General features: G+C 41.7%; 1 protein-coding gene across 2 annotated transcripts in view; it reads left to right on the top strand.

Annotated features, from left to right (window-relative positions):
* The window catches only part of Qser1 (glutamine and serine rich 1), a 70,616-nt gene extending 56,960 nt beyond the window's left edge, over nucleotides 1–13,656 (top strand). The window contains exons 10-12 of one of the 2 annotated variants that reach the window (XM_075961609.1): nucleotides 7,495–7,647; nucleotides 9,744–9,839; nucleotides 12,601–13,656. In XM_075961609.1, coding sequence (XP_075817724.1) covers nucleotides 7,495–7,647; nucleotides 9,744–9,839; nucleotides 12,601–12,741 — 390 coding nt within the window. In that variant the 3' untranslated portion in view covers nucleotides 12,742–13,656. The remainder of the gene's footprint in view (nucleotides 1–7,494; nucleotides 7,648–9,743; nucleotides 9,840–12,600) is intronic. The other variant, XM_075961610.1, reaches the window with a different exon arrangement.
* The last annotated feature ends 980 nt before the right edge of the window (nucleotides 13,657–14,636 follow it).

Genomic DNA, 14,636 nt, shown 5'->3' with positions numbered 1-14,636 from the left:
AAAATCAGGCCATATAATTAGCCCAGATTCAAAGAGTGGGGAGACAGAATCTTTATTGTTTGGGAGAAGGTTCAAAGAATCCATGTATGTGTATATAATTTTTTTTTTGATTATTTTTTTATTGATAAAAGAATAAAGGAAAAAAAAAACAAATTTCCACCTCCTCCCAGCCTCCCCTTTCCCTCCCCCTCCTCCCACTCTTCTCCCCCTCCTCCCACCCCTCTCCCCTTCTCCCCACTCCTCTCCCCCTCCCTCTCCAGTCCAAAGAGCAGTCAGGGTTCCCTGCCCTGTGGTAAGTCCTAGGTCCTCCCCCCTCCGTCCATATCTAGGAAGGTGAACATCCAAACTGGCTAGGCACCCACCAAGCCAGCAGATTGCGTAGGATCAAAACTGCGTGCCATTGTCCTTGGCGTCTCATCAGCCCTCATTGTTCGTCATGATCAGAGAGTTCAGTTTTATCCCATGCTTTTTTTGGTAATAGTCCAGCTGGCCTTGGTGAGCTCCCAGTAGATCAGCTCCACTGTCTCAGTGGGTGGGTGCACCCCTCGCGGTCCCGACTTCTTTGCTCATGTTCTCACTCCTTCTGCTCCTCATTGGGACCTTGGGAGCTCAGTCCAGTGCTCCAGTGTGGGTCTCGGTCTCTGTCTCTATCTCCATCCATCACCAGATGAAAGTTCTAAGATGATATGCAAGATATTCGTCAGCATTGCGCTAGGATGGGGTCATTTCAGGTTCCCTATCCTCAGCTGCCCAAGGAACTAACTGGGGACCTCAGCTTGGGCACCTGGGAGCCCCTCTGGGGTCAATTCTCCTGCCCACCCTAAAGTGGGTCCCTTAACTAAGAATTGTGGTTCCGTGCTCCCCTATCCAACCTTCCTTTATCCCGATCCTCCTATTTCCCCAAGTCCCCCCTCCTTCCCTTCTACCTTTTCTCTCCCCATCTCCCCTTACCCCCTTCCCACCCCACCCCCAAGATCCCACTTTTCTCCCCGGCAATTTTGTCTACTTCCCTTATCCAAGAGGATAACGATATGTTTTTCCTTGTGTTCACCTTCTTACTTAGCTTCTTTAGGTTCGCCAATTGTAGATTCTGTGACCCCTATTTATGGCTAGAAACCAATTATGAGTGAGTACATCCCATGTTCTTCTTTTTGGGTCTGGGATACCTCACTCAGGATAGTGTTTTCTATTTCCATCCATTTGCATGCAAAATTCGAGAAGTCATTGTTTTTTACCGCAGCGTAGTACTCTAGTGTGTATATATTCCATACTTTCTTCATCCATTCTTCCATTGAAGGGCATCTAGGTTGTTTCCAGGTTCTGGCTATTACAAATAATACTGCTATGAACATAGTTGAACAAATGCTTTTGACATATGATAGAGCATCTCTTGGGTAAATTCCCAAGAGTGGTATTGCTGGGTCCAGGGGTAGGTTGATCCCGAATTTCCTGAGAAACCGAAACACTGACTTCCACAGTGGTTGCACAAGATTGCATTCCCACCAGCAATGGATGAGGGTACCCCTTCCTCCACAGCCTCTCCAGCAAAGGCTATCCTTGGTGTTTTTGACTTTAGCCATTCTGACAGGTGTAAGATGGTATCTCAAAGTTGTTTTGATTTGCATTTCCCTGATTGCTAAGGAAGTTGAGCACGACCTTAAGTATCTTTTGGCCATTTGAAGTTCTTCTGTTGAGAATTCTCTGTTCAGTTCAGTGCCCCATTTTTTAATTGGGTTAATTAGCATTTTAAAGTCTAGTTTCTTGAGTTCTCTATATATTTTGGAGATCAGACCTTTGTCTGTTGCGGGGTTGGTGAAGATCTTCTCCCAGTCAGTAGGTTGCCTTTGTGTCTTAGTGACAGTGTCCTTTGCTTTACAGAAGCTTCTCAGTTTTAGTAGGTCCCATTTATTCAATGTTGCCCTTAATGCCTGTGCTTCTGGGGTTATACCTAAGAAGCGATCACCTGTGCCCATCTGTTGTAGGGTATTTCCCACTTTCTCTTCTATCAGGTTCAGTGTTTTCGGGCTGATAATGAGGTCTTTAATCCATTTGGACTTGAGTTTTGTGCACGGTGATAGATAGGGGTCTATTTTCATTCTTCTACAGGTTGACATCCAGTTGTGCCAGCACCATTTGTTGAAGATGCTTTCTTTCTTCCATTGTATACTTTTAGCTCCTTTATCGAAAATGAGGTGTTCATAGGTTTGTGGGATAAAGTCCGGGTCTTCTATACGATTCCATTGGTCGACTTCTCTGTTTTTATGCCAGTACCACCCTGTTTTCATTACTGTAGCTCTGTAATAGAGTTTGAAGTCAGGGATGGTAATGCCTCCAGAAGATCCTTTATTGTATAGGATTGTTTTGGCTATCCTGGGTTTTTTGTTTTTCCATATAAAGTTGATTATTGTCCTCTCCAGATCTGTGAAGAATTTTGATGGGATCTTGATGGGGATTGCATTGAATCTATAAATTGCCTTAGGTAGAATTGCCATTTTAACTATGTTGATCCTCCCAATCCAAGAGCAAGGGATGTCCATCCATTTTTTGGTATCCTCATCAATTTCTTTCTTCAATGCCTTAAAGTTCTTGTCAAATAGATCTTTCACTTCCTTGGTTAGATTTACCCCAAGATATTTTATGCTGTTTGTGGCTATCGTGAATGGAGAAGCTTCTCTGATTTCCCTCTCTGCTTCCATATCCTTTGTGTATAAGAGGGCGACTGATTTTTTGGAGTTGATCTTGTATCCTGCCACATTACTAAAGCTGTTTATCAGCTGTAAAAGTTCTTTGGTGGAGTTTTTGGGGTCGCTTATGTACACTATCATATCATCTGCGAATAACGAAAGTTTAACTTCTTCCTTTCCAATTCGAATCCCCTTGATCCCATTATGCTGTCTTATTGCTATTGCTAGAACTTCCAGCACTATATTGAAGAGGTATGGCGAAAGTGGACAGCCTTGTCGTGTTCCTGAGTTAAGCGGGATGGCTTTGAGTTTCTCTCCATTTAATTTGATGTTAGCTGTCGGCTTGCTGTATATAGCTTTTATTATATTTAGGTATGACCCTTGTATCCCTAATCTCTCCAAGACTTTTAACATAAATGGATGTTGAATTTTGTCGAATGCTTTTTCAGCATCTAATGAAATGATCATATGGTTTTTTTCTTTCAGTTTATTTATATGCTGGATTACATTGATAGATTTTCGTATGTTGAACCAGCCCTGCATCTCAGGAATGAAGCCTACTTGATCATAATGGACAATTTTTCGGATGTGTTCTTGGATTCGGTTTGCCAGTATTTTGTTGAGGATTTTTGCATCGATATTCATGAGTGAGATCGGCCTGTAATTCTCTTTCCTGGTTGAGTCTTTGTGTGGTTTTGGTATCAGAGTAACTGTAGCTTCATAAAAGGAATTTGGTAATGACCCTTCTGTTTCTATATTGTGAAATACATTAAGGAGTATAGGTATTAGGTCTTCTTGGAAGTTCTGGTAGAATTCCGCATTGAAACCATCTGGTCCTGGGCTTTTTTTGGTAGGGAGGTTTTTGATAACCTCTTCTAATTCTTCGCGACTAACAGGTCTATTTAGATTGTTCACCTGGTCCTGATTTAACTTTGGTAAATGATATTTATCTAAGAAAGTATCCATTTCCTTTACATTTTCCAGTTTTGTGGCATACAGGCTTTTGTAGTAAGATCTAATGATTCTCTGAATTTCCTCTGTGTCTGTGGTTATGTCCCCCTTTTCATTTCTGATCTTATTAATTTGCAAATTCTCTCTCTGCCGTTTGATTAGTTTGGATAGGGGTTTGTCAATCTTGTTGATTTTCTCCAGGAACCAGCTTTTTGTTTCATTGATTCTTTGGATTGTTCTCTGTGTTTCTATTTTATTGATTTCAGCCCTCAGTTTGATTATTTCCAGTCTCCTACTCCTCCTAGGTGAGTCTGCTTCTTTTTTTTCTAGAGCTTTCAGGTGGGCTGTTAAGTCTCCAATGTGAGCTTTCTCTGTTTTCTTTAAGTGGGCACTTAGTGCTATGAACTTTCCTCTTAGGACTGCTTTCATAGTGTCCCATAAGTTTGAGTATGTTGTTTCTTTATTTTCATTTAATTCCAGGAATACTTTAATTTCTTTCTTTATTTCTTCCTTAATCCAGGTGTGGTTCAGTAGTTGGCTGTTCAGTTTCCATGACTTTGTGGGCTTTCCGGGGGTAGCCTTGTTGTTGAATTCTAACTTTAATCCATGGTGATCTGATAAGACACAGGTGGTTAGTAATACTTTTTTGTAACTGTGGATGTTTGCTTTGTTACCGACTATGTGGTCGATTTTCGAGAAGGTTCCATGAGCTGCAGAGAAGAAGGTGTATTCTTTCCTATTTGGGTGGAATGTTCTATAGATGTCTGTTAAGTCCATTTGTTTCATTACCTCCATTAGTTGTCTTATTTCTCTGTTAGGTTTCTGTCTGATTGACCTGTCCATTGGTGAGAGAGGAGTGTTGAAATCTCCTACTATTAGTGTGTGCGGTTTGATGGCTGCCTTGAATTTTAGCAATGTTTCTTTTATGTACGTGGGTGCTTTTATATTAGGGGCATAGATGTTCAGGATTGAGACTTCATCCTGATGAACTGTTCCTGTTATGAATATAAAATGCCCCTCTCCATCTCTTCTGATTGATTTAAGTTTGAAGTCAACTTTGTTAGAGATTAGTATGGCCACACCTGCTTGTTTCTTAGGTCCATTTGCTTGATAGGCCTTTTCCCAACCCTTTACTCTGAGTAGGTGCCTGTCTTTGTGGTTGAGGTGTGTTTCTTGTAAACAGCAGAATGTTGGATCCTGTTTTCTTATCCAATCTCTTAGCCTGTGCCTTTTTATAGGTGAGTTGAGACCATTGACATTAAGTGATATTAATGACCAGTGGTTGTTAACTCCGGTCATTTTTTTTTAGTCGTAGTGTTTGTGTTGATGAAGGGTCTCTAGATGTCTGAGTTATTGTGGTCATTATTGGATTCCTTGGTTAGTGATTTTCCTTCTATTACTTTCTGTAAGGCTGGATTTGTGGCTGCATATTGTTTGAATTTGTTTTTATCCTGGAAAATTTTATTTTCTCCATTTATAGTGAACGAAAGCTTGTCTGGGTATAGTAATCTGGGCTTGCATCCATGGTCTCTCAGTTTCTGCAGTACATCTATCCAGGACCTTCTGGCTTTCATGGTTTCCATGGAAAAGTCAGGTGTAAGTCTGATAGGTTTACCTTTGTAAGTAATTTGGCCTTTTTCCTTTGCCGCTCTTAATATTTTTTCCTTATTCTGAATGCTTTGTGTTTTGATAATTATATGGCGAGGGGATGTTTTTTTTTGATCCAGCCTATTCGGTGTTCTGTATGCTTCTTGCACCTTCATAGGTATATCTTTCTTTAGGTTGGGAAAGTTTTCTTCTATAATTTTATTAAATATATTTTCTGGACCATTGAGCTGCACTTCTTCTCCTTCTTCTACTCCTATTATTCTTAGGTTTGGTCTTTTTATTGTGTCCCATATTTCCTGAATGTTTTGTGATGAGAGTTTGTTGGACTTGCTGTTTTCTTTGATCAGTGTGTTTATTTTCTCTATGGTATCTTCAGAATCTGAGAGTCTTTCTTCTATCTCTTGTATTCTGCTGGTTATGCTTGTTTCTGTAGTCTCTATTCGTTTACCTAGATTTTCCATGTCCAGCCGGCCCTCTGTTTGTGTTTTCTTCTTTGCCTCTATTTCAGTTTTCAAGTCTTGAACTGTTTCCATTATCTGTTTGATTGTTTTTCCTTGGTTTTCTAGGGTATCATTCACTGATTTATTCAATTCTTCAAACTTTCTGTTATATTTCTCATCCATTTCTATAAGGGCGTTTTTTACATGCTGTTTAAGGGCGTCAATCACTTTCATGAAGTCAAACTTTTCTCCTTCTTGATTAAGGTGTTCATGACCTTCCCTTGTGAGGTCGCTGGATTCTGGTGGCTTCATGTTGCTTTTCAGTTTGTTGGGCGAATTCTTGCCTTGGTGTCTGCCCATCTCTTCTTCCAAATACTCCCTTATGGGTCTTCTTTTACCAGATCAGGTCTCCTTGCCTACCCAACGCGGCCTCACCAATGTTGGCTCTCCTGGCACCAAGGGATCAGGTCTCCGTGCCCAACCCTGGCTCGTCCCAACGCTGGTTCTCCCCAATGCTGGTTCTCCCCAACGCTGGTTCTCCTGGGCCGAGAGATCAGGCCTCCGTGCTGGTTGGGCAGCTCGCAAACAAAGCGCCTACTCTCCTTGGTGCAGGCAGGCCACAGAAACAAAGGCAGTGGAGCCCGCCCGGGCGCCGGGAGGACTGGGACCCAACTCCCAATGCCTCGCGCCAAAAGAGGGCGGGGGCCCAAGTGGGGAGGGCTCTGGACGGAAGCTGGGTGGGCCAGGAAGAAAGAGGCAGTAACCAGGGAATAGAGGTCCTGCAGAGAGCCCAAGAAAGACAGGAGGCCAGGGGACCCCCGAGATCCCCGTCCCTGGCTGGCGCTGCGGGCCAGAAACTCACCCCAACGCTGGTTCTCCTGGGGCCGAGAGATCAGGCCTCCGTGCTGGTTGGGCAGCTCGCAAACAAAGCGCCTACCCTCCTTGGTGCAGGCAGGCCACAGAAACAAAGGCAGTGGAGCCCGCCCGGGCGCCGGGAGGACTGGGACCCAGCTCCCAATGCCTCGGGCCAAAAGAGGGCGGGGGGGGGGGGGGGGGGCCAAGTGGGGAGGGCTCTGGACGGAAGCTGGGTGGGCCAGGAAGAAAGAGGCAGTAACCCGGGAATAGAGGTCCTGCAGAGAGCCCAAGAAAGAGAGGAGGCCAAGGGACCCCCGAGATCCCCGTCCCTGGCTGGCGCCGTGGGCCAGAAACTCACCCCAACGCTGGTTCTCCTGGGGCGGAGAGATCAGGCCTCCGTGCTGGATGGGCAGCTCGCAAACAAAGCGCCTACCCTCCTTGGTGCAGGCAGGCCACAGAAACAAAGGCAGTGGAGCCCGCCCGGGCGCCGGGAGGACTGGGACCCAACTCCCAATGCCTCGCGCCAAAAGAGGGGGGGGGGGGGCCCAAGTGGGGAGGGCTCTGGACGGAAGCTGGGTGGGCCAGGAAGAAAGAGGCAGTAACCAGGGAATAGAGGTCCTGCAGAGAGCCCAAGAAAGACAGGAGGCCAGGGGACCCCCGAGATCCCCGTCCCTGGCTGGCGCTGCGGGCCAGAAACTCACCCCAACGCTGGTTCTCCTGGGGCCGAGAGATCAGGCCTCCGTGCTGGTTGGGCAGCTAGCAAACAAAGCGCCTACCCTCCTTGGTGCAGGCAGGCCACAGAAACAAAGGCAGTGGAGCCTGCCCGGGCGCCGGGAGGACTGGGACCCAACTCCCAATGCCTCGCGCCAAAAAAGCTGTGTATATAAATTTTGAATGACTAGAAACTCCAATTATTTTTCTTCTGATGTCAGTTATTTTCCTTCATTATTTTAAAGAATGCATTGGAAAGTTTTCCTGAACTAACAATTATTACTCGAGACTCTAAAGCAAAAAGTGGAGGATCTGCTATTTCTAAAATAAAAATGAATGGCAAAACTTATAATAAGAAAACTCTAAGGACTTCTAAAGCAACCACTAAGTCTGCACAGGTAAGTATATATTGCTTAATGAATAACCTTTTCCAGTTAATACAGTTCCCATGGCACCATGGAAACAAGCAGGTGTGCTATCATGAAGTGTCATTTTGGGATGGAATAAGCAGCTATGTTCAGAGGAAGGGACACTCTTACTTCTCCTTTGTGTGCCTTGAACTGTGCCTGGCAACAGTGAGTGTTCACAGAATTTATAAAATAGACTAATAAGGGAAATCATCCGATGTTTAAGTTTATATGTTTGCATATAGTTTTAAAACTATTTTTACTTGGTTAAAAATATTTATGTGTAATATATTTAAAGTATGTATGCATTGTGGAATGATGAACAAGAAAATTTATCATTTTTTACCTGTTCAAAGTTACTTGTATATAGTTTGGAAATACATGTTTTGGTGTGTGTATATACATACTTTATTATAAGATTGAATTTTTTTTAAAGATTTTATTTATTATGTATACAGATTTCTTATAGATGGTTGTGAGCGACCATGCCGCTGCTGGGACTTGAACTTAGGACCTCTGGAAGAGCAGTCAGTGCTCTTAACCTTTGAGCCATCTCTCCAGCCCCATAAGATTGAATATTAATATGTCTGTACAGTCACTAAAATGACATCTGTTTATCTCTCCTGTATAAGTAATTACAAACTTTTTAGAAAATAATTTAGCAGTATAACCATTTCACATCAAAAACTATAATTAGTAATTCAGGCCTGGTACTGCGTACCTGAATCCCAGCACTTGGTAAGTGGAAGCAGAAGATCAGGAGTTTGAGGACAGCCTCGGCTACACTGCACTTTCAAGGGTAGCCTGGGTTATTTGAGACCCTGTCTCCAAAAAAAGGAAGGTATTTCTTGTAGAAATTCATTCACAAACGCAAAAAGTATGTACTTATTGCAAAGTAGTTTATAAGACTGGATGTGGTGTCATATACCTTTAATCCCAGAGAGAGGCAGTGGGATCTCTGTAAGTTCTTGAATAGCCAGGGTGATATAGAGATACCCTCCCTGTCTCAGAAACAAAACTGTGATATTTAGTACTTCCTGTTTTTTTCTTTTCTTTCTTTTCTTTTTTGTTTGTTTTGTTTTGAGATGAGGTCCCACTATGCCATTCTGGAACTTGCTATATAAACTAGGCTTTACTTCAGACTTTGCTTCTGGAGTACTAGGATTAAAATCATATGCATGGTGCTTGGTTTAAAATTATTTACTTTATGCAAAGAAGAGATAGACCCATTGATTGTCTCTCAGACAACTACAGCAAGCACTTTGTGTATTTGTACTGTGACAAATACAGTTCTAAGTACTAGGGGACTAGAGAGGTGTCTCAGTCACAACTATATACATAATCAAAAATAATAAAGTAGATCTAAAGAACTAGGGGCATCATAGTCAAAAGCTAGTCAAAAATCCATGCTTTCAAATAATTTTTATTTAGGGGATAAGTATAGAATGATATACCTATAATAAACCTAAAGTTTTCTAAGTTATAGGTTGATAAAATTGCTGGAACTGCTGTGTGCTTTGTGTGTGGGTTAATTTGTGTTTGGTGATTCCATTATTGTCAGAAAATTAATGTTACTTAAATATTTAAGCCTAGCCTAGAGGAAGAGCCTGGAAGACTATGTAACATACCACCAGCCACATTTATCTCTGAAGCCATAATAGAAATCTTTTACTCTGCATTTAGACTGGTAATTCTGGTAACAATTACATGCTATACTTTGGGAGGCAGGTGGCAGGAGGATCAGGGGTTCAAGGCCAACCTCAGCCTTATGGGCCCAGTTTTAAGAATATCCCACTGCTAGGGAGACAGAGGCAGGTGTATCTGAGTCTCAGATTAGCCATAGCTACAGAGTGAGATCCTATCTCAAAAAAAGGCGGCTTTGTTATCTTACATGTTTCTATTCGAATTTTTCTATAGTACTAGTTTTTCAAATAACATATACTCATAACCTGATAAAGGGTGAATTAAAATATAATTCATATTTAAACTTCTATGTATATTCATACAGTCTCATACCTAGCCATATAAGACAATTTCCAGGTTGTCATTCAACATGAAAAGTACCTGTAAACTTCTTTCTTTTTTAGGAGTTTGCTGTTGATCCAGAGAAAATACAATTATATTCATTATATCATTCACTCCATCATTATAAATACCATGTTTATCTAATATGTAAGAATGAGGTAATTTCGTTTTATTTATTTAAAATGAAATAACATGTTTTCATGGATTTTCTGTTTTTAGGGTGTGTGTTTTTTTTCTTTTTTTTTTCCAACACAAAGTTTCTCCCTTGGCCCTGGCTGTTCTGGAACTCACTCTATAGACCATGCTGGCCTCGAGCTCACAAAGATCTGCATGCCTGTGCTTCCTGAGTGCTAGGATTAAAGGCGTGTATCACCACTGCCTGGCACCTGAATTTTCTTAAAAGAGACTCTAAGACGGGCAGTGGTGGCGCACGCCTTTAATCCCATCGGGAGGCAGAGGCAGGCGGATCTCCATGAGTTCGAGTCCAACCTGGTTTACAGGCGCTAGTTCCAGGAAAGGCTCCAAAACCACAGAGAAACCCTGTCTCAAAAAAACAAAGAAAGGAGGGAGGAAGGGAAAGAAGGAAAGAGGAAAAGGAAAAAGACTAACTACACTGTGTATGGATGCTTTAAAAAGAAGTACAAAATGTATGTGCACTTACTTACCTAGATTCTTTTTTTAAAAAAATAGGGGCTGGAGAGATGGCTCAGTGGTTAAGAGCATTGCCTGCTCTTCCAAAGGTCCTGAGTTCAATTCCCAGCAACCACATGGTGGCTCACAACCATCTGTAATGAGGTCTGGTGCCCTCTTCTGGCCTGCAGACATACACACAGACAGAATATTATATACATAATAAATTTAAAAAATTAAAAAAATATATTTATTATGTATACAATATTCTGTCTGCGTGTACCAGACCTCATTACAGATGGTTGTGAGCCACCATGTGGTTGCTGGGAATTGAACTCAGGACCTTTGGAAGAGCAGGCAATGCTCTTAACCACTGAGCCATCTCTTCAGCCCAGCCTAGATTGTTTTGTAAGTAATGCCCAGATATATCAAACCCTCCTCACTCATTAAGATAAAACTGGCGCTGGGTGGTGGTGGCACACCCCTTTAACCCCAGCACTCAGGAGGCAGAGGCAGGCAGATCTCTGTGAGTTCAAGGCCAGCATGGCCTTCAAGAGCTAGTTCCAAGACAGCTAGGGCTATTACACAAAGAAACCCTGTCTCCAGAAAAAGATAAAAACTGGCAGTTTTTGTAAGCTGGTAGCATTTGATTACAATTTTATAATACATGGTGTTTTGAGCCGGGCATGGTAGCATGGTCCTTTAGTTCCAGCAACCAGGATGATCAGCCCCACCCCCACCCCCACCCCCAAATAAAAAAACAAGAAAGGAAGGAGGAAAGATTAGAATTATAACTTTTTTAGTGTTATAAATTTGAGATGGAAAAGCTATATGTGACATCAGCAGATTTTTATTTTTTCCCTCAAGACAGGGTTTCTCTGTGTATCCCTGGCTATCCTGGAACTCACTCTGTAAACCAGGCTGACCTTAAACTCTCAAAGAGATCCATCTCCCTCTGCCTCCTGAGTGCTGAGATTAAAGGTGTGTGACACCACTGCCTATCTCAGTCACACTATCTTAACCAGTACTATTTTTTTATTTTTCATTTTTTTAAGACTTAATTTTATTTTGTATGTATGTATGTATGTGCACCATGTTTGTGATGTGTCTTCAGATGTCAGAAGAGGATCCTCTTGAACTAGAATTCAGACGGTTGGGAGCCGCCATGTGGATGTTTGGGAACCAAACCCAGGTCTTCAAAAACAGCAACTGCTCCTAACTGCTGAGCCCTCTCCAGTCTCATAGTACTGAGTTTTCTAATTACCAGGGTTAATTAGTACAGAGCTGTCCCTGGTGTGTTGGGCCTCATATAGCCAGATGGTCCTAAGTCTAAAGGAGAAAGCAAAGGTGGTGATACGAGCTATCCTGACTGTTTTTATGGTCATCTAGATGGAGTTGACATCAGTATTTGTTCTTTGGGGGCAGGGGTGGCTGGAGACAGCTCAGAAGTTTAGAGCACTGTCTGATCTACCAGAGAACCTGGGTTCAATTCTTAGCACCCATATGGTGGCTCCAAGAAATCTGACACCCTCTTGTAGGTAAAATATCACACAGGCAAAATATCAGTTTATATAAAACAGTATTTCTCATCTGGGTCCGCTAAGAGTACATGGTAATGCTGTGTCACTTTAAAAATAATAATAATAATAATAATAAGGACTGGGACTGGAGAGATGGCTCAGCTCAGAATTAAGAGCACTGGCTGCTTTTCCAGAGGACCCAGGTTTGAGTCCCAGCTCACACCTGTCTGTAACTCCTGGTCTCAGGAATTTTACTCCTTCACATAAACTTGCATGTAGGCAGAATACCAATGTACATAAAATAAAAATAAATAAATTTAGGCTGGTGGCACACACCTTTTTTAATCCCAGCAGTTGGGAAGCAGAGATAGGTAAATCTCTGTGAGTTCAAGACAAGCCTGATTACAAAGCGAGTTCTAGAACAGGCTCCAAAGCTACAGAGAAACCCTGTTTTAAAAAAACTAAATAAACAGATAAATACATAAAGAAATAAATTTAAAAAGTGAGTAGCTTCCAGTGTATTAGTAAAGCCTTATTAGAAAGTAAGTCACCAGATGGTGTCGGGAGGCAGAGGAGTTGGAGACCAACCTGATATACAAAACAGGTTCCGGGACAGCCACAGATGTTACTCTGAGGAGCCCTCTCTCAAAAAACCAGAGAGAGAGAGAGAGAGAGAGAGAGAGAGAGAGAGAGAGAGAGAGAATGCTTCTAAGTCTAAAGAAAAGTGATCTTGTGTAAACTAATGCAACAAATTATTTCTTTATTTTAGATATCGTCTGTTCAGAAAAAAAATGAAGATTTAGGACAGGAAGAGATTGTTCAACTTTGTATGAAAAATGTAAAGTGGGTGGAGGACCTATTTGAAAAATTTGGAGAACTTCTAAATCATGTGCAACAGAAATGTTCCTAACACTTCCACAACATCCCACCATTTTTATAGCACTAATGAACTGTCACAGTGTCACAGATAATCACATCTCCAGCAGTGGTGTCTTGCAGACATACCCAATACCATGGGAGAACTTTGACCAGGACCTTGCTGAGGACAGTGGTGCTGCCACGGAAGCCAGTCATTTTATCCTAAATGAATGATTTTTCTATATTTTCAACTGTGGGGTGACTGAGTTTTCATTTTCAGAAATGTCTTTTGACAAAATGATAAAGCATGCACTAAGTATACTTTTATTGCTAGAGAAATGACATTAAAGTGACCTGACTCCCCATGACTGGTGTCAGGATGAAAGAGGTGGCAGATATCATTCGTGACTGGCCACGGTGTGGAAAGTATTGTACATTTTGTAAACGGATCTGGTATGGTGTGACATTCTATATGGGAATGTCTTGAGTTTAAAACATGAAACTGAGAAGCTGCGCTCTGCTCTATCGAGTCCTTTACCATGTCCAGGAAACTGGGTGTGGAACTGTGCAATCCTGTGACTGCTTTTTGTGTCAAGCTCAATTGTAATGATGGAAAAAAAAGTGACGTACTATTTTCCCTGTTATAAAGAAAAGTATTTTTGTTTATAGTGTGTTTTTTTCCTTTGGAAAATTTTCAATTGTACATTTTATTTTACTAATAGTTGTATTTTTCACAGAGAAAATGTGGTTTTAATTTTTCTATCCATACTTCATTGTTTTCAGTATACCCTGTGTTGGTACATGTCATTTCCATTGTAGATTCTGTCTTGAGGTAGCCATTTTTGTTTTGCCTTAGTGTTACTTGGAATATTCATTCGGTGCTAGAATTAGTTTAGCTTTATAAATGGGACTGTGTGAAACACTGCACTAATTTCATATTTCGTAAAATAAATTTCTTACCAAACTAGCACTTGATTTATACTGATTTGTCAAAGTAAAAATCAGCTACTGCCGGGTGTAGTAGCGCATATCTTTCATACCAGCACTTGGGAGGCAGAAGCAAGGCAGGTGGCTCTCTGTGAGCTCGAGGCCAGCCTGTTCTACATTGTATGCTCCTAGAAGGCCAGAGCTACAAACTAAGACCTTGTTCTGAAAAAACACAAACAAAAACTTAACTACTGATAATTTCGGTGCCCAATTGGGTAAAGGCACTTGCTGCCAAGCCTAACGAACAGTTTGATTCCCAAGACCCATACTGTGGAAGAAGAGAACCAACTTCTGCAAGTCCTGTCCCCATGCATGCACATACATACACAAATTGATTAATAAGACGGTATGCAGTGTTACACACAGCTTTCCTAGCTCTCAGAACTGGAAGTGGAATTCTCCTTTGGTGCCTTTAATCCTTCCACACCCTAGTGCAGCTTTCTTAAGTTTGATGGCATTTCAAGTGGTTTAGCTGAGACAGTGAATGTATTAGGTTCATCATGACCTTTTGTTTCTTTTTGTTGCCAACAAGCTGCCTTGTTTGTGAAGAAAATTTAATGGTGTCATTCTAAACAATCGCAGGATTCTAAAAAAGTAACTCATCATACCTGTTTATTTCACCACCATTTAGTGCCTTACTCCCTATCTAAAAAGCAGTGTTACTGTTCAGTGCCCAGATAAGACACACTTACGTGGATAAGCCTGCTGTCTTGGTTTTGAGCAGGCAGTAAACTGACAAGAATTAAAGCTAACATGCCACTTCATTTAAGAATAAAGCACTGTTACATTGGGTGAAAATGAGCATCTAAGTTACGCTAACGTATTTACTTCTGGTGATTATCCTATTAAAAGCAATATCCTTAACATTTGTACCTGGTATTAGACTCAGTAATGCCAAGTAATGGAAGTTACTCTCCGGGGTCAAATGTACCACTTCTGAAAGTTTAAAAATGTTTATTT

The sequence above is a fragment of the Microtus pennsylvanicus genome, chromosome 2 (genome assembly GCF_037038515.1).
Source record: "Microtus pennsylvanicus isolate mMicPen1 chromosome 2, mMicPen1.hap1, whole genome shotgun sequence".
Classification (NCBI taxonomy): Eukaryota; Metazoa; Chordata; class Mammalia; order Rodentia; family Cricetidae; genus Microtus; species Microtus pennsylvanicus.
Note: the sequence above shows the minus strand (reverse complement) of the source record. Positions and strands in the feature narration are given on the sequence as shown.